Source organism: Caretta caretta, chromosome 2 (genome assembly GCF_965140235.1).
Source record: "Caretta caretta isolate rCarCar2 chromosome 2, rCarCar1.hap1, whole genome shotgun sequence".
In the NCBI taxonomy this organism is placed as follows: domain Eukaryota; kingdom Metazoa; phylum Chordata; order Testudines; family Cheloniidae; genus Caretta; species Caretta caretta.
In genome coordinates, this window is record NC_134207.1 from 235,930,320 (window position 1) to 235,956,416 (window position 26,097).

Here is a 26,097-nt window from a genome sequence, read left to right on the forward strand (position 1 = left end):
CACCATCCAGAAAACATTATCATCTACATGGACCCAGAATTTCCAATACTGTCAGGTCTGTCCTAATGAGGGAGGGCCTCACACCATTAGCCCAGACAGATGATGTAGGGTACCGTTGGCACCATTCCACTCGCTTAGGAGGATCTGTGCACTGTAGGACCAGTGGTGCCTTCCCCATGGCGACCAATCAAATTTCCCTACAGTTCCTCTCAATGGCCTTGCTGAAGTTCATGGGATCCATTCATATGTCTCCCTGAATCTATTAGATCCCATTGTAATAAGGCAACCCTTCCCCTGCAGGGAAGAACCTCTACCCCTCCAGGAACAGATGGAGGAGGACAAACTGGAACTGACTGAACCACCTGGACCAATAGGGTTCTCATGGCAAGGCTGGGGATGACAATCACCATCCGATGACAGGCAGTTCCAGGACCTCCTGAGAAAGATCACAGCTACACTTCCAGATCCCCCTGGAGGAAGTATAGGACATACCTCACAAGCTGGGTCTGGGAATCCACTCTTTCCAAGTCTGGTGCTCCCTCCTTTGGTTGCTCTCTCTCTCTCTGGGGTGCTCCCCTTGTGACATGGCCTTCTGGTCAGGTCACTATAGTCCTTCCCTTCTAGGGTATCAAAGTCCCACTGGACAAACTGTTTATCTGCAGTCTCAAGAAATCTTCGGATCCACTTCCAGTTCCATGCTATCTTCCCACAAGCCAGTAGTCCCTACCTCTCTTCTCTACCATCTAGCCCACCTCTGGGTTTACTGCTGGAGTGTCATTCATTTCCTGGGGCTACTTCACCCCTATTGGCTTCTTGCCAGAATCTGTAGGCCAGTGCAGATCCCAGGACACACTCGTCCTCTAGAACACCTCCTTGTACCTAGACAACTTTTCTCCTCTCTAGGGATTGACTGCAAAGCTCCTCGCTGCAGCCCTTCTTCTACCACCAGCTTCATCTATTTAAAAGGTTATCCCAACTCTTCCACTAGCTGGGCTTCATCAGCCATTAGGCCTTGTCAGCCCCTGGCTCTCCTCTAGATGCAGCCTGTATGGTTAATTGTCCTATTTTAGCTGTTTGGGCCTTGTGTGGGGGTAGGTACCACATCATAGACCCATAGAACTGATACCACCTCAGCTCAGGCCAGTATTAGGGTTCTTCCAAATAGGTCAAGACTTCAGCTTTAAATTAGGTAACACAGGTATTAAAGGGTTCATAGTTACTGAACTCCAAAACTTTAAATACAGTCTGAGTTGTCAGGTAGCCTCCTTACCTGTTACACTGATACAGAAATTACTTGATAGGGTGGGGATTGAAATTATTTTTCTTTCTCATTCCTGGTCCAGAATGTGTGGTTGGAGACATTTATTGGTGTACAGGTATATGAAAGTATATATACTGGTTCACCAGAACATTTCTCACTCTAGCAGAATATAGAAGACACCTGACCTGAAGAGTCTGTGAGCCTGGACAGAAACTCAACAGGAGTCTCAAGTTAAACAAAAAACAAACAAAACCCCTCTCCAGGTGTAAGGATAGATAACAAGTTACTACTATGTGAGTAACATTGCAAATTAGATTAAATGTGTGTATAGGCATGACTGTGTTTATGCCAGTGTTAAACTTTTGAGCTTTCCCAGGGTGAACTAGATGTTTGCAGAAGCCTAAGGAGATCCAGTCAGCTGAATGCTCATGTAGTTAATAAGTGCTTTTCAGTCTTTTCTGAGGAAACATTACTTCTGGGTTTTCGGTTCCTTATACAAGTTTTCCATAGAAAACAAAGCCATCTCTCCAAGGGTGAAATCCTGACCCCATTGAAGTCTATGAGAATTTTATCATTGACTTCAGTGAGGCCAGGATTTCACCTCAAATATCTGGCCATATTCCTTGTCAAGGTTCCTCCCCACTCTGAACTCTAGGGTACAGATGTGGGGACCTGCATGAAAAACCTCCTAAGCTTATCTTTACCAGCTTAGGTCAAAACTTCCCCAAGGTACAAAATATTCCACCCTTTGTCCTTGGATTGGCCGCTACCACCACCAAACAGATACTGGTTACTGGGGAAGAGCTGTTTGGAAACGTCTTTCCCCCCAAAATACTTCCCAAAACCTTGCACCCCACTTTCTGGACAAGGTTTGGTAAAAAGCCTCACCAATTTGCCTAGGTGACTACAGACCCAGACCCTTGGATCTTAAGAACAATGAACAATCCTCCCAACACTTGCACCCCCCCTTTCCTGGGAAATGTTGGATAAAAAGCCTCACCAATTTGCATAGGTGACCACAGACCCAAACCCTTGGATCTGAGAACAATGAAAAAGCATTCAGTTTTCTTACAAGAAGACTTTTAATAAAAATAGAAGTAAATAGAGATAAAGAAATCCCCCCTGTAAAATCAGGATGGTAGATACCTTACAGGGTAATTAGATTCAAAACATAGAGAACCCCTCTAGGCAAAACCTTAAGTTACAAAAAAGATACACAGACAGAAATAGTTATTCTATTCAGCACAATTCTTTTCTCAGCCATTTAAAGAAATCATAATCTAACACATACCTAGCTAGATTACTTACTAAAGTTCTAAGACTCCATTCCTGGTCTATCCCCGGCAGAGACAGAATATAGACAGACACACAGACCCTTTGTTTCTCTCCCTCCTCCCAGCTTTTGAAAGTATCTTGTCTCCTCATTGGTCATTTTGGTCAGGTGCCAGTGAGGTTACCTTTAGCTTCTTAACCCTTTACAGGTGAGAGGAGCTTTCCCCTGGCCAGGAGGGATTTCAAAGGGGTTTACCCTTCCCTTTATATTTATGACATTCCTTTCATGCAATGTAACAGTCTTAAAGCCTTAAACAAATCCATATAAACAAGGCAACCTGTCTCCAGAGTTTCCTGTCCTGGGTCCTACTTAGAAATTCTGTTTCTGTATACAAGTACTCTCAGTGGGGCCTGACCCCATACCAAAACCCCCGCCATCAAACCAGGCTAGTATTATTCACCTACAGTATAGTAACATTTCATTGTGCTCTGTCTTCAGAAGGATGTATGTTTAATTCAGGTAGTATCCAAAGATGGTCTTATGCCTAGCCAGTGCTCTGAGTGAGGTTTCTCTGTAGGAATCAGACACATGGACAGTTTTTGTCATTCACAATATGCCATTTGAGAGACTTCTCAGATGAGGTGATTCATAAGGCTTAGCTTTTCAGTGACATGTTGCCGCTCTGGTGGTATAGTATTCTGCAACATAGCACTGGCTTGAAGGAGAAGGGAGGGACCATAAGATAGACCATTTCAAAATATTTAAAATTAATTCAGTCTAATTGGGTAAGTCAGCATGTGTCAGACTCTTCCAGAGCTGTTAGCCCAGGGAGAGGTAAGCAGTATGGTACTTCATTATTTATAAATACAAAGCCAAGACTGAATTTATTAACTGGATACAAATAAAATTCTTTTAATCTTGGTGTTGCTTTTTTGTTGCTTGTACAAGTCATGTAAGTTCACTGTTAATACTTGTAAATTGGGACTAGAGCCTGATACTACTCTCGTTTGCACTACTTTAACTCCATTGATTTCAGTGGAGTTACTACTAATTTATACCAGTGGAAGTGATGAGACGATTTGGCCCTAAAACATTTCAAGGGATTCCAAAGTGAGAGTAAAAGAGTGAGATACTATAGGGATGAGTCCTTTTTTGTGTGTACACATTAAGAACTTACTCTTATCATGCCTTTCAGGCTATTTCTGTAACGGCTTCCAATAAAATGGACTTGCTCTGTCAGATGAGAAGCAAACTTGACATTTTCTTGAGTCAGTAGCATCCCCATCAAGCATCTTGCTGTTTACAAGCATGCATACTTTAACTGACAATGTGCCACTGCCAGATTCTGCTTCACCAATGCTGTGTATGCTCTGAGAGCTATGCACACTAAAGAGAACAAGAGGTACATTTCTACAATTAATAATAGAAAAGTTGCCTTTTTAAATTTAACAAGGTCAGGAAAGCTCCAGTCAGTCCATCATGCTTTGTGAACCAGCATCCGGCAGCTGCTGAATAATAGAGACAAAATGCTAGCTCTTTTTCTCTCCAGTGAATATTCTGTGGAGTTTGTTATTCATGATTCCCTTTTTTTCTGGAAGTTTATTTGATCAAATGTGTGGGTGATGTGTACCCTATGATTGCCTGGAGCCCACTTTGAGTTACCTGTTTGCCATAGTAATCTTGCAAGTGGTTGTGAAAGAAGTAATTGCATTGTGGATAAGGTTGTGGAATTTTCTGACATGCCTAGTGATATCTAGAATTCACTTCCAGATCTGCAGTTACAGTATTTTCAAGTAACATTATCAGTAGTTATATTGTCAGGAGTAAAAAGGAATAAAATGTTCCACTGTTTCTGGTTCTAGAGATAATTCGAGCTGATGCTTTAGCCTTCTGGTGCAAACTGAAAACCTCTTCATCTTTTTCATGTCTCTGTGGTGTTGCCATCTGCCATTTGAACTAGCATAGAGGGCTCAATAAATTCAGAACAGCAGGAAATTCTTTTTAGAATTAGTTAAACCGTCTGTCAGTGTGAGACATAGTCCCAGCTCGGAAACTGTGCACCACTGAATAGAAGAGGGTGGTGGTGGTGAAGTGCTGAACTGATCAGGGCTAAAGTGTCTCTTCATTTCAGTAGCTTTGTCTCCACATTCTCCCCAGGTTGGGGTTTGAACCTGCCCTTCAGTTTGTGGGTGTATCTCTGCAGGTCTTAGACATGCACAAGTCCATGGGTCCAGATCTAATGCATCTGAGGGGGCTGAGGGAATTGGCCTATGTGATTGCAGAGCCATTGACCATTATTGCTGAAAACTTGTGGTGATCAGGGGAGGTCCTGGACCACTGGAAAAAGGCAAATATAGTTCCCATCTTTTAAAAAAGGAAGGAGAACCTGGGGAACTACAGACCAGTCAACCTCACCTCAGTCCCTGGAAAAATCATGGAGCAGGTCCTTGAGGAAACCATTTTGAAGCACTTGGAGGAGAGCAAGGTGATCAGGAACCGTCAACATGGGTTCACCAAGGGCAAGTCATGCCTGACCAACCTGATTGCCTTCTATGATGAGATAGCTCGCTCTGTGGATATGGGGAAAGCAGTGGATGTGATATATCTTGACTTTAGCAAAGCTTTTGATCCGGTCTCCCACCATATTCTTGTCAGCAAGTTAAAAAAGTATGGATTGGATGAATGGACTATAAGGTGGATAGAAAGCTGGCTAGATTGTCGGGCTCAATGGGTAGTGATCAATGGCTGGATGTCTAGTTGGCAGCCAGTATCAAGCGGAGTGCCCCCGGGGTCGGTCCTGGGGTCGGTTTTGTTCAACAACCTCATTAATGATCTGGATGATGTGATGGATTGCACTCTCAGCAAGTTCTCAGATGACACTAATTTGAGGGGAGAGGTAGATATGCTGGAGGGTATGGATAGGGTCCAGAGTGACCTCAACAAATTGGAGGATTGGGCCAAAAGAAATCTGATGAGGTTCAACAAGGAAAAGTGCAGAGTCCTGCACTTAGGACGGAAGAATCCCATGCACTGCTACAGGCTGGGGACCGACTGGCTAAGCAGCAGTTCTGCAGAAAAGGACCTGGGGATTATAGTGGAGGAGAAGCTGGATATGAATCAGCAGTGTGCCCTTGTTGCCAAGAAGGCTAATGGCATATTGGGCTGCATTAGTAGGAGCGTTGCCAACTGATCAAGGGAAGTGATTATTCCCCTCTATTCGGCACTGGTGAGGCTATGTCTGGAGTACTGTGTCCAGTTTTGGGGCCCCCACTATAGAAAAGAAAAACCTCCATGGCTGCTCCTGTGTCTAGGGGCTGCAGGAACATGCCAGCCACTTCCGGGAGCCACACAGAGCAGGTAGGGAGTCTGCCTTACCCTTGCTGCACTGCCGACCAGACTTTTAGCGGTGCTGACTGGAGCCGCCAGGGTCCCTTTTTGACTTCACCTTCACCCTAACGCCGAGTGATGTCCTGTCCAGACCAGGCCAGAGAAAGGAGCAGTTGACATCACCACCTCTACCAGCTTCAGCTAAATCCTGAACACCATCTGGGAGAGAGACTTTGTCACCGACCCGACCCCCTCACCTGCAGTGTGTCCTTTTCCTTCCCTACCTTATTCATTTTTTCTGTGCTCTCCTGGTACCTTTGGACTCATAAGAGTCTATCTTAGCTGGCTAATATTATACTTTGCACCACTGCTATAAGCCTGTGACCAGGAAGGCAGCTAAATGCAATTCCCCTAAACAGCCTGATGCTGGTACAAGTTTGCCAGGTCCTGGAGTGGCTGATAAGCATGTGCTTTGCCTGTATTTTTCCAACAGCAATGGTGCAAGTGAAAGTCAACACTAGAGACAGAAGCTGCAGTTTCTATCTTTGCTGTTCTTTTCTTTCCCCTTTTGTGTGTGTTTGTATTGTTTTGTTTTCCAGGAAATGGGATCAGACTTTAATAACCACAGTAATGACAGCTCCAGCCCATGTCAACTAAATTCTCTTTTCCCCAAAAGGACAATTGTTACCACCTATACAATCATCTAAGACTAAGTTTTCTAAAAACTCTCTAGTTAAAGGGAAGGGGAACAAGGGATGTTGTTAAAATGAAAGCCTTATTCAATAATTTACAGTTCAAATGCTTTAACTGTTTTTCTTTCCTGTATTTTTAATAAAAGATTCAAGGGCTTTTTAATGGTGTGTTTATCATGGTACTAAGAAGGCTGAGGTCTCTGTATACCAAACCTTGTTTAAACCGTTTAATGTTGGACAGTTAGGGTCATGTTAACACCTTTGATTCTTTTGGCTCATTTTTTCCATCTAAATTAATACAATGTTGATGTTGACCCCTGACCTGGTCTTGGAGGGTCTGTAGTTTTGGGGAAATTATACGCTGTCTGCAAAGCATGCTTATAGAAATAATAATGAAATTTATTGAAGCTGTAACAGCAAACAGAAGAACCTAATTATACATATTAAAATTAGGCTTGGCTATAGGGTTAAGTGTTTAGAGTGAGGCCCAGTAGAAGTTGGTATAAGATGGCATGATTATTGTGTGCTTGTGACTGTTGGTTATGAAATGATATGTGCTTGGCCTAAAGTTATAAAATTTAGCAATATGTACTTAGTGATATTCCAGCAATGCATCATGTGATACATATTTAAACCACAAATGAATATATGGTAGCATCTTAGGGGCTTTTTGCAATACGGGCTAATCATATTGATGTATCAAAACTGTGGGGAATAGACTGATGGGAATGATCGGGTTAACTGTTGGAAATGTAATTATAGTAAACTGGAATGCCACACATGGACACCCAGAACCATAAAATTGGTCTCCTGGAATACCAGATATGAACAGGGGCTGAGACTTAATCAGATACGGTTCTGGATGTATGTGGGTGGAACAGAAAAAAGTGTATAAGAGGTTGTCAAAACCATCCCTCATTGGGATGACGACATGGGGAAACCAGGTAGGAAGCGCACCTTCCTCTTGGGGTGAACTACACTGACTCTTGCTTCCATCTTTGTTTCGAATGGTCTCCATTGTGCACAATGTAAGATTCTAAGTATGAACAATGCAGGAAATCATCTTACTGTACTTATGCATATTGATTTCCTATTATTTCAATTACATTTGTCTGTATTAATTAAAGCTCATCAGATTTCTGTGCATGTTCTTCCAATCTCACGTTCTTAATTAATTCTAAGTAGCCGCCTGAATAAAAAGTTTGTTATTTGTGACAGGTGTACTTTGCAATCTAGACTAGTTCCAGGCTACAACAACAAAACCCGCTCCCCACCCTAACATACGTTCTCCCCCTCCCCCCAGTGCCACCCCTACCTGGGTCTTTTGAGAGGATTCTCAGATCAGCCTTACCAGTGCTTAATTTGTGCCAGGGCTGATCTCCGGCCCCTCTAGGCTTGGCAGTTCATAGCCCCAACATCTCTGGGCTTGTTGCATCAGTTATTGAATGTAAAAAAATTGCTTGAGCCCCGGTACATAAGTGCTTCAGCCCTGGCACATCTTGCATAACAAAATAAGTAGTGCGCCTTACTGCAGTGCCTGCACTGGGGGAATCTTCCACAAGTGGGATCCAGGACTCTTAGGGCACCTTTATAGCACCCTGGTGCTTTTAGCCAGTGTTAAGGTGCCGGAGTGGGGATAAGGATCATATTCTTTGTGCTGAAAGGATTAAGCATACAAACCCATTCAGGTAAATCATCTTTTCTGTCCAGACAGAGTGGGTTTTGCTATGGTGTGGGATCGAGCAGAGTTTGTAGCTCATTAAATCTAAGATCTTAAATTAAACTTAAATCTTGAAGTTGAATTCTAAACTTGAAACACTGATCAATCTTGTTCTTGCTGTCAAGAGAGAGGAAAATTTAGTAACTGAAACTTTGAATGATGTACATGGAAGTGGGGTTTATCTGTGGGGAAAAAAGCATCTGGGTTTTATTCTTCAGGCTTGCTGATCTATCTTAGGTGCAAAGTGATACATTTTATAGCAACTCCTGTAGGGACTAGTATTTTGAATGGGATAAAATTAATAAGAGTGTTGACTTGTGGAGCACACATTGAGATTGCCACTGGATTAAAATGTCTTCTAATACAGAAACAGTATGCACTAAAATAAATAAATAAAGTTGTTGATGGAGATAAGCTTCTAACCTGGCTCTGTGCCTGATCCAAAGACCATTGAAGTCGATGGAAAGTAGACTTTAGTGGCTTTGGATCAGGCCCTGTTTTGGGATGAATACTACTACTTGTTTGCCCAAATACCAAAGTGGTGGCCATCCTCATTCAGTTAACATATGACATGGTACTAACATAAAAGGGCAGAATGCTGCAAAATTTCATTAAAATATTCAAATTCTGTTAAAGGTAAACTTCATTGCTAACTCAGTTATTCCTAGCCTCCGCATACCGGTTCTTTCTATTGTATTGCATACAAAACATCCATATAGAACTTCCTAAGAAGTGCCTTGATATTTAGAGGAAGTGATTGCACACTTTCACATAGATATGCCATTGGTTTCAGAGTACTCAGCACTTCTGAAAAACAGGCCATTTCTTTACTTGCCTAAATATGGTTTTGAGTGCCAAGAATTAACTACCGAACGTTGAAAAACTTGACCACAAGTTAAAAATGTGTGATATGATATTGATATGAATGATATGTATGTAATACAATAGGAAGGACAGGGACAGAGAGAGGCTAGGACTTACTAGTTAGGCAATGAATTTTTAACGTTTAACAAAATTGTAATATATTTGAGATTTTGCACCATTTTCTTCTCCTTTTAATTATTCATATCAATTAATAATTGGCTATGGAATAAACACTTTTTGGTATCCAAGGAACAACAAGAAGTATTATTCATCCCCAAATATTCAGGTTGGCAAATTATTCCCACCAGCAGCATTTTAAAGTTCATACTCTTTTGAAGAATGTCAAATCATGTGGCAATGCTAGTGTATGTGCATTATTCTTAATACCTTCACAGAGCACAAGGATCATTCATTTTTTAAAGTAGAATTCATTTTCATTGCCTAAAATACACAATGTTCTTGATGAGATGCTAGCTTTGACTTACCACACAAGTATTTTAAATCAAACATTGAAAAAAAATGTGAATGGATACTAGTAATATAAACAAAAGTAGCACTGTAATAATTATAGTTATTGACTAAAGTTCTTTAATTTTCCAAATGAAAGAATCCATGAATGTAACGGGACGTGATTTACCACCACAGAGCCTCCTGCTGGCCCTCCTGGGAATTAGCTCGGGAGTTGCGAGTACGCTCTTCTCAGGTGTCTCGCCCATTGTCTCGTCTGTCTCCACCTCCAGGACCCACGTTGCTCCCTGAACTGCGTCGTCTTCTTCTGGATACAGCCCTCTGGAGGTGTCCCAGTTGGTCCTTTCCCCCCTTCCGGGGGACCGACAGTCCTTAGTCCAACCACTTGCCTCACTGACAAACTGTAGTCTCAATTCTAGCCGCTCATCTCAGTGGCAAACTGCAGTCTATACACTGGCCACTCCCCTCAGTGGCAAGTGGGGGCGGGTGGGGGAACCTGTGCCCACGCGCTACTCCGGGTCCTGATTCAGGGACCCTATAGCTGGCAGCCACGTACTGCCCCTCCTCCAGCTCTGCCATTTCCTTCCCTGAGCCACTTCCCGGCAGCCCTAGCATCTTCCCCGCCCTTGTATCAAGGCCTCAGTCTGACAGCCATCAGCCTGGAGCTTTCTCTTACTCTGCTGACCCTGGCCAGGACTGCTCTGTCCATGGTGCTCCAGCCTTCTAAGCAGCCAGTCCTCCTCCCAAGTCCTTCAGGGAGTGATCGCCTCCACTCTGCTCAGCAGCCCCTTCTGATATGGGCCAGCCTGGCTCTGATTGGCTGTTCCAATAAAACTTCTTCTGATTGGCTGGCACTATAAGCCTTTTCCTCATTGGCTGCCTCCTGCGCAGCCTCCCCAAGGTGGCGTTAACACCGTACCTATCAGTGAGGGACAGCAGCCCCATCACAATCAACAATTATAATATTGCAAAGGCATTCGAGCTGTATACAGTGTTTGCTCTCAGAGGTAGAAATACTATGAAAATGTTTGATTACAAGTTATAAAAAACCTGTTCTGATAAACTAATATGAAAATCAGCAATCTTTGCATTGTCAGAAAGAGTTTGCAAAGTGATGATTGATCTACCAATAATCTGAATACAAATTAATAAATAATTTTGATTGTTAGGGCAGTCAAGTCTCCTGCTTCTGCTAGGGTGGCCTGCATTAGATTTTCCACACTAAAGCCTTTTGGCAATGCCTCACACGTTATAGACACTGTCTGTGATATCCTGGAAGGCTTTCTCCTCAAGTCTGTGAACCCACCTGCAGGTACCTGCTGTGCCATGCTGCCAAGGGACACGGGAGGCTGAGTGTGGTGCAAGAAGCAGCAGTGTGGAAGCAGTGGATCCTTTGGTAGATGCCCTGAATGGCCAGTGAATCTGTCCCTATGAAATTTCCTTCAAATTAATTATTCTGCATTATGTGGTCACAGATTATAATGGCTATAAAATTAACAGTCCCTTTGCCTGTTGTTAACAGGTTTTGCTGTGCAAAGTTTTTATGAGATGTGAAATTATTTTGCACAGTTAATCTGAAGCAAATACAGAAATCTTTCAATGTTATGTTCAGATTATGATTGGGAAATCATATCTATGTATTTAAAAGGCTCTGTCTTTTCAAGAGGCAGTCTGTGTTTGTAGTCTGCATAGATATCTTCAGCAGTATTAAAAAGTCTGTCACAAATGTGGCTTGGCAGAGCTCCTGCAAGTGACCTTGCACTAATAACAAGATTTAGAAGATGGACAGAATGCTTCCACCATTCAGTAAGGTCTCTGGACCACAGAATACCTGGCTCATACATATGCATTGAGAGCTCTGTATCCAGTGTAGATGATGCCCCAACAAAACCTGCAGTGAATGTGCATTGTTCTTCACTGGCAATTCTCACTCTTTTCCTTCTATCCCCATCAGCCGTTGTTGTCTTAATTACTGGCACAGACATTGGCCTTCTTTCCTGCCAATGCTTGTGTCGTTACTGCTTTTGGATCACAGTGGTGGTGGGGATTAGAACTGAATGGTGGTCATTTAAAGCATAAGTTCCTCATGCATGTAATTGTATTAACTTGTGCTGATTCCACATAGTTGCAGTGTGATTAGTTATAACACAATATTTTGTGTGATCTCTTCCAGTAGTGGGCATCTTCATGGAATAGCATTGAATTACCGTAGCTGTTTTGACATAGCCTTTTTGTTCCCAGATCTGTCAGCAGTATCCAGTGTGTTCCAAAAATGATCTTGCTTGCTTGCTTTGTCTTCTGAGTTTTATGTGTTTTGACTTACTGTTAAAACTAATAAAATACCAGCGATTATAACTTTAATAAAATCACTTGTATGCTTTTTGAAATAATAATTATTTGATCAAGTGAACAACCTGAGTGTTCTTTGCCATCAGCATTTAACCTGATAATATGCCTGATGATGAGATGAAAATATTGTATAAAAAGCAGTGTGCAATTTTTGGTGAAGGTTTGAGCTAAGAGTTGCTCATGTGAAATGAACATTTTTCAGGTTCATAGCTTTGCCTAACTAAAATACTGTCAGGCCGTTCAGCATGCTTTGTCTTACTTAGAATTTAAACAGTTGGTTATGATTACAGAGCTAAATTGCTGTTGGAAAACACTGTTTTAAATTGGTATTTTAAAATTCTGTGTAAAACTCCACTTAAGCTATAAATGCTAAGTAAAGTGTAGAACAGCAAAGCTCTCCATGCCTAACAATGACATGTTTCTTTCCCATAAGCCACAGGGTAACATTCTGCAGATTACGGGATGGCTAGTACACAGCTGGTGGCCCACAAGTGAGTCCCACAAAGGCTTGCATTGCTGAATCTCCATCCTAAAGGCTAAATTGTGGTTTTGCAACTAACTGAGTAGCTGTACTGCTGCAGAAAGAGAGCAGGGATGACATTGTACCTCGGAGTCACAATGGATATGTCTGCACAGCTGCTGGGAGCGAGTCTCGCAGCCCAGGTCTACAGAAGTGTGTTAGCAGAGCTTGTGCTAGTGTTCTAAATATAGCAAAATGGCTGTTCTGGCTTGGGCTGGATCTTGGGGTCTGAAGCACAAGGATGTGGGGGTGGGTGGGCATCAGAGCCCAAGGTACAGCCCAAGCCCGAATGTCAAAGCAATGTCCTCACAGCTATTTTCAGCACATTAGTCTGAGCCCTGCTAACTTGAGTCTGTTGGCACGGGCTGCGAGACTCCCAACCGGTGTGTAGACATACCCAATATGGTCCCAGGTCCTCCCCTTGCCTCAAGGAAAGTAAGCTACACCAACACTGTACTTGGCATAGACTCTTTGCCACCCCCCATTTGCATTTCCCAGCTGCACTGCCTGGGGCATTTGGGGTGGGGGAAACAAAGGCAAACCTTCTACCACTCTCCCACCTCTGCCCACACAGTTCCTGCCCACCAGTATGGGAGGGGAAGTTGCAGCCCTGCAGAGACTTCTCATTCCACCTTTGTACTGCTGCCCATAATATGCGTAGCCTCTGCAGGGGAGTAAAGGCACACAGAGTGAGTGGAAAATTTCATACTAAAGGAGAGGGTACCAGCAATCCACTCCACTTTGTTAGTTAGGTGTTGCCCCTTACTCATGGGAAAGTTGCCACAGCGGCCACCAATTGGACAAAGTTTGCGTGTCCCTGGCATATTAATCCAGTCATTCTGTGCTTGGAGACTCTTCAGGTTAACTGCTACTTTCTGGAGTTTGAATTTTGGAGTGGTTTGAGGAAGTTTTAAGGTCTGATCTATTTCTGGGGTATTGTTTTAAATGTCACTGATGGTGTCATTACATTAAGTCATATTAATCACTTCCACTGTGAATGGTAATGCTTTCATTTGGTTGGCAGCATTTCTCTTACTTGTTACAATAAACTAATTCATGATAAAACTGAGAGGCCTGGTGGTCAAAGTCAATGACAGTCATGTCAAGCATGGCAGATATGATCATTTAAAAACTTCTTCAGTTCAACTAATATACTATACAGTGGTTATATAAGATTATCAGTGCTGCTTATAAAGCAGTCTGTATTATGGCTCTGCAACTCTGTGCAGGGTAGCATCACTACAGACCCTTATGTTAATGAATACAAGACTGACATAATTCAACCATATAAGAAGCTGTCTGATCCAACAGAACTGTAATCTTTTGTGACTACCATTTTGTGTAGATGACATACAGGATAATGAGTTACGTCACTCTCAGGAAGAAAGGCTACAGAAATCCCAAACTGTAACTTTTCTGAAATTCATAAAAAATCTATGAATCAAAAACAAGATACACTGGAAATAGTGTGTGCCAACAGAATTTGCAGTGGCAGAGATTTGACAAGGAGGCTGCTGGTGGAAGACTTCTCACCATCCTGGAGCTAGCCAGATGAAGAATAAATAGTTCATTCTCTTGGAGTCCACAAAGAGCAGAAAGAAAGAGTCTGCTCCACAACGGAGTTTTTCCTCAGCAGGAACTAATATATTTGAGGAAAAATGTATTTGCTGTGAGTAACAAGATCAGTGTGCCATATCCTCAGCGGTGTGAATCAGTGTCATTCTGTTGACTCTCAGATGCATGCATTTAGCTTGTGGATGAATATAAGAATGGCTATGCTGGGTCAGACCAATGGTCAATCTAGCCTAGTATCCTGTCATCCAACTGTGGCCAATGCCAGGTGCTTCAAAGGGAATGAACAGAACAGGGCAATCATCAAGTGATCTGTTGTCCAGTCCCAGCAACTGGCAGTCAGAGGCTTGGGGACACCTAAATCACAGGGTTGCATCTATGACCCATCTTGGCTAATAACCATTAATGGATCTAACCTTCATGGACTTATGTAATTCTTTTTTGAATCCAGTTATACTTTTGGCCTTCACAGCATCCCCTGGCAAAGAGTCCTACAGGTTGACTGTGTGTGTTATGTGAAAATGTACTCCCTCTTGTTTGTTTTAAACCTGCTATCTATTAATTTCACCAGGTGACTCCTGGTTCTTGTGTTATGTGAAGAGGTAAATAACACGTTTTCTCCATACTATTCATGATACTACAGACTTCTGTCATATCCCTCCCTTGGCCTTAGTCATCTCTTTTCCAAGCTGAACAGTCCCAGTCTTTTTAATCTTTCCTCATAGGCAAGCTGTTCCTTACCCCTCATCATTTTTGTTGCCCTTCTCTGTACCTTTTCCATTTCTAATATATCCTTTTAGAGATGGGCAACAACAACAGCACACAGTATTCAAGGTGTGGGCATACCATGGCTTTATATGGTGGCATTATGATATTTACTGTCTTATTAGCTATCCCTTTCCTAATGGCTCTTAACATTCTGTTAGCTTTTTTTACTGCCACTGCACACTGAGCAGACTTTTTCAGAGAATTATCCACGATGACTCCAAGATCACTTTCTTGAGTGGTAACAGATAATATAGAGCCCATCATTTTATACATCTAGCTGGGATTATGTGTTCCAATGTGCATTACTTTGCATTTATTAACATGGAATTTCATCTGCCATTTTGTTGCCCAGTCACCCAGTTTTGAGAGATCCCTTTGTAACACTTTGCAGTTTGCTTTGGACTTAACTCTCTCAAGTAATTTAGTATTGTCTGCCAACTTTGTCACCTCTCTGTTTATCTCATTTTCCAGATCATTTATGACTATATTGAACAGAACTACTCCAAGTACAGACCTTTGGGGGACACCACTATTTACCGCTGTCCATTCTGAAAACAGACCATTTATTCCTACCCTTTGTTTCCTGTCTTTTAACCATTTACTGATCCTTGAGAAGGTCTTCCCTCTTATCCCCATGACCGGTTACTTTGCTTAAAAGTCTTTGGTGAGGGACATTTTCAAAGGTTTTCTGAAAGTCCAAATACACTATATCCACTGGCTCACACTTGTCTATGTGTTTGTTGACCCCCTTAAAGAATTCTAATAGATGCATTCATGTGGTTCCCATTGACTTCAGTGGAAACTCATTTCAGGCTAGAATTTGGCTGCTAGGGGATAAATAGAAGAAAGTATGATAGGTGAAATCCTGCCTCATTGAAATCAATGACGAAATGCCTGTATGCTTCAGTGATGCCAGGATATCACTCTATGACTTTTATTTTATTTCATTTATTTTTATGACTGAACATGCTTGAATAGATGAGAACACCAGAATTAGAAGGGAGTTCTCAGTCTCTGAGAACATAATACCTAGTCTCTGCTATCACAGTGCAGAGAAAAAAGACATTTATCTGCCTTTAAAAAGTAAATGATAAACATTTATCCTTGTGATATGTTCAAGAAATTCCTTAACTGCTGCACCTAAACTGAGCAAAGAAATGTGTGCTGTTGTGGACTACCTTTGTTAAACTCTTCTATTGTGTCTTATTCTCTCATTTCATTCTCTAAGGAAGGGGTTAACCTTATTATGCAGAGACAGCTTGACTTGTTTCATCAAGCCATACATGCGGAAATATAGAATTTGATAGCCTTTCCTGTATCTTCAAACATTTAAAATACCTGAGTCAGGCTGGTTGCATTTTTGAGTCATATTACTGTGGTGCTGAATTCATATTTTTAACCTCTTTATTTTAAAACAGTACAGGCCAAATTTACTTGATGACTTAATCAATTGTTTAAGTTACATGTGAGATGTAATACCACCTACCTTATATTATATCATGTTAGTTGCTTCCCCTCCCCCATACTCTCCTTTCACTTCCTTGATGTGTAAGTATCACCTGTTTTGTATACCCACTGAATGCCAGATTAGTACAGTTACACTGTTTTGTCACTTACACTTGATTTCTGACCCACTCATACCTGATGAGCAATTTCTGCATTATTTGTCACCAGTGAATTAACTTAGTCCTGTACATCTCAATTCTTCAGTTATTATGACCTTAGATTTTTCCAACTATGTTATTTATGACAAAATGCAGGAAATGCAGGAAAAAACTTCACATCTATTTGACTTCTTTTTACTGGTTTTGATATTGTGATTATATTCGCAAAAAGAAAAGGAGTACTTGTGGCACCTTAGAGACTAACCAATTTATTTGAGCATGAGCTTTCGTGAGCTACAGCTCAGTTCATCGGATGCATGTTTCCACGGCATGCATCCGATGAAGTGAGCTGTAGCTCACGAAAGCTCATGCTCAAATAAATTGGTTAGTCTCTAAGGTGCCACAAGTACTCCTTTTCTTTTTGCGAATACAGACTAACACGGCTGTTACTCTGAAACCTGTGATTATATTGATCCAGAGGTTATTCAACCATAAATCATTTAAAGATAAATACAATATTCACTGTGTTGGTAAATGTAACACTATCAGATCATTGCAAATATACAGTTGGATGCTTCATTCTTTGGAATTGAATGCATAATTTATAGGTTAATGGAATACATTTGTGAGTCATCATATTGCACAAATAATCTAAAGCTGAAAACATAAAGTTTGCAAACCATGTCTTGGATTTCTGAAATAAGCATATTTTGTTAACTATGCAGTTAGCAGTTAGTTAGTATCTCCTTATTAGCAAACCTAGGAAACCTTTTGACAAACCTAGTTTGATTTTTGAGAAAGTAATTTACGAGAACCAATGGCTGGAAGTTAAGCCAGACAAATTCAAATTAGAGATATGACACACATTATTAAGAGTGAGAGTGACTGACCATTGGAACAAATTACCAAGGGAGGTGGTGGAATCTCCATAGCTTGATGTCTTCAAATCAAGACTGAATGCCTTTCTAGAAGTTATGCTTTAGTCAAATACAAGTTATTAGGCTCAAAACAGAGGTAACTGGGTAAAATTCTACGGTCTGTGTTATAAAGGAGGTCAGACTAGATGATCTCATAGTCACTTCTGGCCTTTAAAAATCTGTGAATCTAAGAATTTATTTGACAAAGTTAGCCTCTTTCTCTGTTTTGCAAATTGTCCATGAACTGATTGTGTTTTGTTGAATTTTAGTATTAAGAAGTTGTTTGCTGAATAATCCGTGAATAATGCTGTCACTGTTTCATGAACAGTTGATTGTGCATCTCCAGTATTCAAAATCTGAGCTGTTTTGATTAGATACATTGATCACATAATATATTTCTGTTCCTGGATTGGTTGAATGTAATTCTTAATTGGGTTTCCAATGCAAACAGCAAAGAGTTCAAAATTTACTTTTTATGAATATCCTGGAATATTTGATTAAAATGTGTGGGTTTGGCAAACTTTTCCCATCAATTTACTAGACCATTTGTGGAATGTGAACCCAAGAGAGAGAGATCACAGTTACCAGAAAAAGAAGAATACAACCTAATGTTTTGCAGTATTCATCCAGCTTTGTTTTTTGAGTTTATCAGAAAACTTGAAACCAGGTGATTTCATATTTCAGCTTTTTATTTTATTTTTTGTGTGAACATGTTGAACACTTCTATTTTGCAATGCTAACTTTTGTATGGATTGATTGGATCCAGAGTAAGTTAGCAAAGGTATTTGGGATAGTTTTCTGAAATTTGTTGTATATGTGGAGAGAGAGTTAGTTAATAGTACAAATACTTGCATAAAATCTTATTTTTTTTTAAAGCTAGAACTGATTCATAAAAAGAAAAAAAAATGCAGGTCTTGTTTAAGAGTGAAATATACCCCTTGCAGAGAGCTTGTACAAGGCCTATGCGCCACTTAAGCTGTATGACCTGATTCTGCGGTCAGAATTGTGTGAGCAGCCCATTACACCAGGGTGGATCCTCATTGACCTCAATCAACTCACTGGGGTTACTTACACGAGTAATGTTATGCACTTTAAGTGTTTGCTGCATTGTGGACTTGAGGCCTGATTCAACTGCCATTTTGAAGTTAATGGAAGGACTCCCAGTGGGAGTTGGAAAGGTCCAGCAAAACACCACTCTTCAAAAGCTCTAGCCAAACTGCTTTTCAGTTTGCTCTTTCTCTGAGGCCCTGTTTCAGTTGCTGTTCCTGTAGGTACTAGTCTTACCCCAAACACGCCAAAGATCTCTTGTGTTTTGGGTGTCAGACATTAGTCATTTCCCCCAGCAAGGTGTCTAGCCAGAAACAGCATACAGCTAGAGTCCACTTGTCTGAGATTCTAACGTGCAAACAGTAGGACCATTCTTACGCAGCACATATTAAAAATTATCCGTTTATTCAAGTCAGTAGGTTTAACAAAGTGACTGTGAATGTTCCAGTTCCTTGCCTGCACACGTTTAGTGAGACTGGCCTGGGTGCAGCTGTTAGACCTTTTTGTTGTTGTTAATTTTTTATTATCATTACACCTAGGAGCCCCAGTCAAGGATCAGACATAAACACAAAGCCTCTTCTTTTTCCATGTCAAAGGCTTTTATTTTAATCCAGTTGTATTAGTTTAATTCATTCACCACCTTTTCCACTATAATGTTTCACTATAGCTGGTCAATATTTTTCAACTTTTGAAAAGTCAACATTTTAGAAAAGGGAAATATTTTCTTTAAAAAAAAATTTCTCCCATTTTTACTACCTCTGATATTGACTCCTGATGTTGGCCTAACCAAAATTGTTTAGTAGAAAATTCATACTGTAAATAATTGAGTTTCCATGAAATTGTTAGTCTCTGAGTATTCTAAAATGATCCAGCTCTCCTTCCAAATTAAAAAAAAATTGAAGCCCAAAATTCTGCCCTCTTATACTTGTGAAATATTAAAGGGAGTGCCTGGGTGTACAAGAGGTAGAATTTGGTCCAAGATTTTTAAATATTCCAGCTAAAGGGGAGACATAACTGTTGTGATATTTTTCAATTCTCCTCTTCTAGCAATTTAAACTGAAGTGTAACAATACAATGAATAGAAGACTATTTCATCTTTTTTCCCTGTCAGAATTATTTTTTGGGGTTTTCAGGAAAATTGTAACACAGAGCTATCTAAGGCTGTGTCACATTTTGATATAAAATGTTCATGCAATGAGGATACTCTGTGGCTGTGGAATTAGGAACACTGCAATATTCACAAAATCCAGTAGAATCTAGATTTTGTTCAACTTCAAAGGAAAAATATATTATCTATAACAACATGTAACCTATTATAATGAAGAAAAAGAGCTATCACAGAACTCTTGCCTGCAAAGTATTTCCTGGAACATGAACACTGAAAGATGCATGATATGTCACCATTTATAAACTCTCTTACCCCTTTAATTGCTATTTTGTCCATTGTTAAGGGGGCGAAGATAGTTTACCAGAGCTGCTCATATTGAAAATGTTGATTTTTTTGCACCTTCAGATCCACTTAATCTAAACTAAAAGAAAAGGAGTACTTGTGGCATCTTAGAGACTAACAAATTAATCTAGACTGATTGCTGTTAACATTCTTTTCCTTATCAAAAGAATTAGCAGCTGCTAATTAGCAAACTTGATTTTTGGTGCCTTTGGACTCTCATTCCCATACCACTTTGATCTTTATTTTTCTCTCTGCTGCATCAACAAGCAGTCTGAATAGCTGTAGGGTGAAGGTGAAATGCAAAGGAAACAATGGATTTGTGACCTTTTTTCCTCTTGTGTTTATTAAAGGGCTGGATGGTTTTTCACAATATATTTATATATCCATTTTCTGTTTATTATTTATTACCTGTATTATAGTAGCACTTAGAGGACTCAGCCGAGGCTGGGGCTCCATCATGCTAGGCTCTGCATACACACATGATAAGAAACGGTTTCTGTCTGCCAAGACAGGCAAAGGGTGGGAGAAAGGCAGTATCATCCCCATTTTACCTATGGGGAACCTGAAGCACAGAGCTATGAAGTGACTTACCCAGGAGTGATTTATGCAGGAATTCTGCGGCAGAGCCTGGAATTTAACCCAGGTATACTGAGTCCCAGTCAAATGCCTTAATCATAAGCCCATCCTCTCTTTGTTTGTGTTTTACATGAGAAATTCTGATATGTGTGTACTGTTTTTTTTTTCTGGAAGACTGTTTGGACAATGAGAGATTTAGCAGGATCATGAAAGCACTAGTACTAGAAAGTGGAACCTGAGGAGATGAAGAACAGGGATTTTTCATTAGACTGTTCAAAGCCTTGTCTACACTTCAACGTGTTGCTGCTTTAATATATGCTGGCATAGTTAGAGACAAAACTCCACTACGTGTAGGCACATTTATACCGGTAGAAAAGTGCTCGTAGTGGTATAAGTGCTTATTCTGAATTGGCAAAATGAAATAAACTATGCCTGAATAAATTCTGGTTTAACTGCATCTACAATGGGGCTCTTATGGGTATCGATTAAAAAAAAATCACACCTGCTACCAACATAGTTATGTTCATAAAGCTTTTTAAGTGTAGGCCAGGCCTAAGACCTCATTTCTTGTTTTGTTTTTAACACCTGTTTAACTCAATTGCCTGAGCAAGGGTTGGGAAGAAAGATCTAGTTGTTAAACACCCCTCCACCTCTTCAGTTAATGCTGGAGAAAGCTCCCATTGATGTGTAGGTTTTGCTTAAACCATTCATCCCAAAGGTAATATTGTGGAATTGACTGGTTTTTCAGTAGAGGTATATTTTATTTGTATAGGAAACAGGGTTTGTGAAAGGACACAACGTTATGTATGGTATGAAAAGGTTCTGATAGTGGATTTAATGCTGCTTCAATCATTTTGGCAAGGTGATCCTGATGTTCAGATTCAGTGAAAGGTAATCTTTGTATGATTAGAATTGGAACTCATTTCACTTGTTCTTATTTTCTAGGGCAGAGAATTGAGGGACCTCAGAGGAAGTGTAAGGACTTCCCCTTAAGTGACCCCTACTTAAATAGGTAGAATATTTTTGCTTTTGATGAAAGACTCCTTAGATATTTTTCATTAAACAGTTTTTCTTGTGTAATTCCACTCATTCTGTTACCCCATTATTTCAAATTGGTGTGGATCTTATGTTTAGAGTGATGAATTTTGTACTGGAGAATTTGGCTTCTGCATCTCTGATAGATCAACACAAAGACCCAGCTGTTTGTTTTGTTCTCTTTACTCAGAGAGGTTTAAGGCTTCATCTATTCTTACAAGTGACTGTTGGCTGTGGTACGGGAATTGAAAAAGGATATGTATGGAGCGACACTCCAAAAGTGATGAAAACCGTATGTGCCAGCTGGTCACTTCTGCCCATCAGTTGAATGAGCTTGAGCGTAACTGTCATCATTGCAGTTTGCAGGATCTGAATGGCAAGAAAAAATACAGAGGTGAAATATGACAGGGGGAAAATAACTGATAAACATAATGACAAACTGAAATCAGTACATAGTTCTTGCAAGAAGGGCTATCGTTATAGCTTATTTTGTTTGTTTTGTAGTTGAATATGCATGTGTGTCTATAGGAGTGTGATCATCTGCATTATGTTCTTTTCCTTCCTTTCTTCTTTCTCACAGTGCACGCCAATTAAAGGTCTTGGATTTGTTCTTGGAGCCTACAGATGCATTTGCAAGGCTGGATTCTATCATCCCAACATCTTTTCAGTGAACAGCTTTCAGAGTAAGTGCTTTTGCTTGAGTTTTTTAAAAAAAAGAGAAGGAAAAAAAGAGAAATAGCATTAATAATGCAGGACTTCTTTTTATCCTTGTCAGGGTTATACAGTAAATTCCCAATGGCCTGCAACTGTAGGATTATATAATCACTTAAGGAGTTTTAGCCCTTTGGTTTATCATTTGTGATACAATTGAAGATTCTGTAAAACATACCTACTTTAATCATGTTTGACTTGTAAATTAATTTTAAAAATATGAAAAGAAATCTTGCTACCAGGGAATGAAGATTTCTGGCATCAATATTTGTGCACAGACTGTGAAGAAATAAATAAATATTTGTTTTCCCTTGTATTAGTGCAGAGTTGATGCTTTAGTTGCTGCCTCTTTGCATTTTTTAATTGTCTTACTATTATCTGAGCTGTATAGGAAAATCCAAGCTATAATTTTGTGCAAAATGGTTATTAGAGATGGTTGGGGCTGAGAAACTGGTCATTTGTGTGATGTGCATAACATGACTTCTACAGGTTTACTGAAAACACATGAGGTGAATGCTTGGTACATTATCCAGTTTTGCCACAGGGGGAGAGACTTGATGATGAATATCAGGAAAGCTGCTAATCAATTTATATACTGTTTCCCAGAATGCACACTATTTAAATGGTAGTGAGCCCATCATCTCACCTGCATGATGCTAACTGAGGCCTGGTCTACACACAAATTTTGTACTGGTGTACTATTTAAGTTAAGAGAGTAGTTATACCAGTCCAACTCCTAGTTTGAACACATTTATATTGTATATAGGTGCCTTTTACTGGCATGGCATATTCCACTTCCTGTACAGAAATAGCTATATAGATATAAAACACCTTTATACCAAGTATAACTGCGTCCACACGAAGGGATTGTACTACTTTAGCTAAGCTGGTATAGTTAAACTAACAGGACCTTTTGTGTGTAGACAAAGCCTGAAACGGGTTAAGTTTTCCCCTTGTAGTGTCTTAGTCATAGATGCTTAATTGCTTTTATTTCTTTAAAGCTACCAGAAAAAAATAGCTTGATGCAAGGGAACCATGGCCTGAATGTGTCATGAGTAGTACCCTAGGGCCATGCCTACACTTAGAAGCTTACAGTGGCACAGCTCAATGAGCGACAGTAGCTAGGTCGGTGGGAGAAGTGTCTGCTGCTGACACAGTACTATGCGCACAAGCACTTATGCTGGAAAACCGTATGTCACTTGGGGGGGGTGTCTTTTTTCACATCCCTGAGCGACTTAAATTTTGCTGACATAAGTGCTAGTGTAGACATGGCCCTAGGAGTCTGAATAAATTTAACCATCTAATACATGCCATTTATACATCTCTCTCAGTGGTTCCTCACAAAGTTACTTAATGAGCCGACTTTGTTACTTATGTTATATCACTTCCTGTCCTCTGGTTATATTTCCCTCCTCCCCCCTTTTTTTACAATCTTTAGAGGAGAAACTCGTTCTCGTGTTTTAATTATATCTGAAACCCCTGGGACAAAACACCCACATTTGTAAGTGATGCACACGTGCACCATGGATGGGTTGATTGCATTATTGCATTTGAACTCTCAAGTGAACTGGATGGTAGACTGCAAGACTGCCAGGTTCAAAACATCCAGGTTCTTACTTCGTATTTCTGTTGGTGTACAGGTATGGTGGTATATGTTTACTTGAGTAAAAAGTTACAAGCACTGCAGAAGCAACAGAATAGGGGCCCTTTTTAATGGTAGGAAAGGCTGACATTCCCATGTCTGTTTGAAGCCATCCTGCACTTTGTAGGGGTATCCACTGGGTCAGCCTATCAGTGGGTAATTAAATAGGTCAATCCTGATATGGATCCACAAAGAGATCTCAGTCTTGCCTCATTACATTATATCATGTATGTAAGTATGTATGTGGTATAAATAGTTCAGTATGTTGTTCCAAAGTTTGCATGATTATTTTTGTTTCACTGTTTCATTCATTTTTGTTGAGTGCCAGAGTCAAGTGGTAATGAACTGATTTTCTCATTGGGATGGAGACGGGAGCAGACAAAGTACAACTTTGTGATACTTATTTCTCTCTGGGCTTTGCATTAATCTTTTAATGGATTGAGGGTGATGCTTGGTTATTTCTGCTGTGCAGAGTGAGTTGTTATGGAGATCAGGATTTAATTCCTTGAATGTGAATATGCAAAATTAATTCTGTTTTTATAAAAACAAATCCCCAAAACACACCAAAGGGAAGAATGATATATCTAAGAATATCAACAACACTGATCACTAGTACCTGGATATGCTGAAACTTAATGGCCTACCAATTCAGTTCTCCGGGATCACTCTGAACTACCCTGAAACGGCTCTGAATTAACATGATGGAGCTTGAGTTTTGGAATGTTCTCTTTGTAAGAACTACTTTTATTCAGCTAGACTCAGCTCTGTCTGCTAAATCATGTCAAAACTGAACACTGAGAGGCAGATAATGCCCGAAGTAGGGAAGATTATCAAGTGACAGAACAAAAGACATTGATTCAAAGGCAACTTAGCCCTGTAGTATAAAGGCAACAAAAATAAAACAAGGCTCAAGGAGTTACAACACCCATTTGGAGAATGTTAGAGGCGCTAGCTTTAAGATGAATTCCAGGTGTGAATACTGTGGAGTCTGAGTGCTGTTGTGACAGAAACTGTCTGACCTGAAAGTCAGCCAGCATAGATAGGCTTTTAAAGTCTGACGATAAGAGAGATATCTGGGAGAAGTGTAAAAGAAAATGTTCCTCGACCAAAAACATAAAAACTGAGAACCACCAGAGAAGATTCTGAAGGGCCAAGATAAAATTTATAAATAGCAACAGAATTGCATAGTCATTGAGTCTTGAGCTGCCTTAAGTCAAAACATTGACCTGAGTGGCGTGTATGTTAGACTGAAATATTTACAAATGATCTTACTGGAATTTTGCACCACATTAGAATGTGTTTAATGTTGTTGCTACCTGGTCACCCATGGTTACTGATGAATCCAGCAGGACCCTGAAGCTTTGCACTACTTTGACAAAGTGGTGACTGCTGCCTTTGATAGGAGTGGAGACCAGCATCTCAGCTAGTTCTTTGAAACATTTCTCTCTCCTAGTCAGCGTCACTTTGGTCTGACTGAGCCCACTGTTCTTCATCCAAGGGCTGATCTCTTGCAAGCATTGGGATGCTTATGTTTTCAGAAAATGAGATCTTTAGGTGGGTATCATTAACATAGTCCACATCCCGTCCAAGTGATCTCATGTAGACAGTGAAGAAGCAGGAAACAAGATAGATGCCTATCGGGACTCTAGGAGCGAGAGTTTCTGGGGAAAGGGGGAACAGCTGCCCATTACCTCTGAGTCCTACTGGAGAGGACTGATTTGAACCATGGTAGCACTAACCTGCCTACTCCAACCAGTCAGCCATACCTTGTGGTTGATGTGTTGAAAGCAGCAGAGGGGCTGAGTCGTACAAGCACTGAGCCACTGACCGTTGTGAGGAGGAAATCATCTAGTAGTGCTAACTAGGGCTGTCTCCATGCCAGGACCCCGGGTGAAGCCCATTTGTAAGAGATCAGAGATGTTGGCAGATGCCATGCATTGCTGGAGCTTGGTGTAGTCACTGTTTTCTCATTGATTTTGCATAGCAATTAGAGGTTGGGTCAGGCTGGTAGTTGGAAAGGTTTTCTACACCCAGTGTTGGATTTAGGAGGATGAGAGGGACCATTCTGCTTTTCCAGTGCAGTTGGCTCGCTCACTTTCTTAAGGGAGGTGTCGCTCATTTGTAAACAGCCTAATTTGAGAGACTGTGTTCGAGAGCCCTGTATGGATTTAAATGATCTCTGAGAGAGGTTAATTCCAGAGAAATTAAAGCAAACACATCTGACACACACATAACTCTGCTTCCATATAAAGTTTGATAAAGGGGAAACTGCCCCCATTTCCTCTTTCCAGCACTGAGAAT

The 26,097-nt window shown here is 40.6% G+C and overlaps 1 protein-coding gene across 1 annotated transcript in view; it reads left to right on the top strand.

Annotated features, from left to right (window-relative positions):
• The window catches only part of GPR158 (G protein-coupled receptor 158), a 312,886-nt gene that overhangs the window by 124,707 nt on the left and 162,082 nt on the right, over positions 1-26,097 (top strand). The window contains exon 3 of the mRNA XM_048837832.2: positions 22,024-22,126. Within this exon, the coding sequence (XP_048693789.2) occupies positions 22,024-22,126 (103 nt within the window). The remainder of the gene's footprint in view (positions 1-22,023; positions 22,127-26,097) is intronic.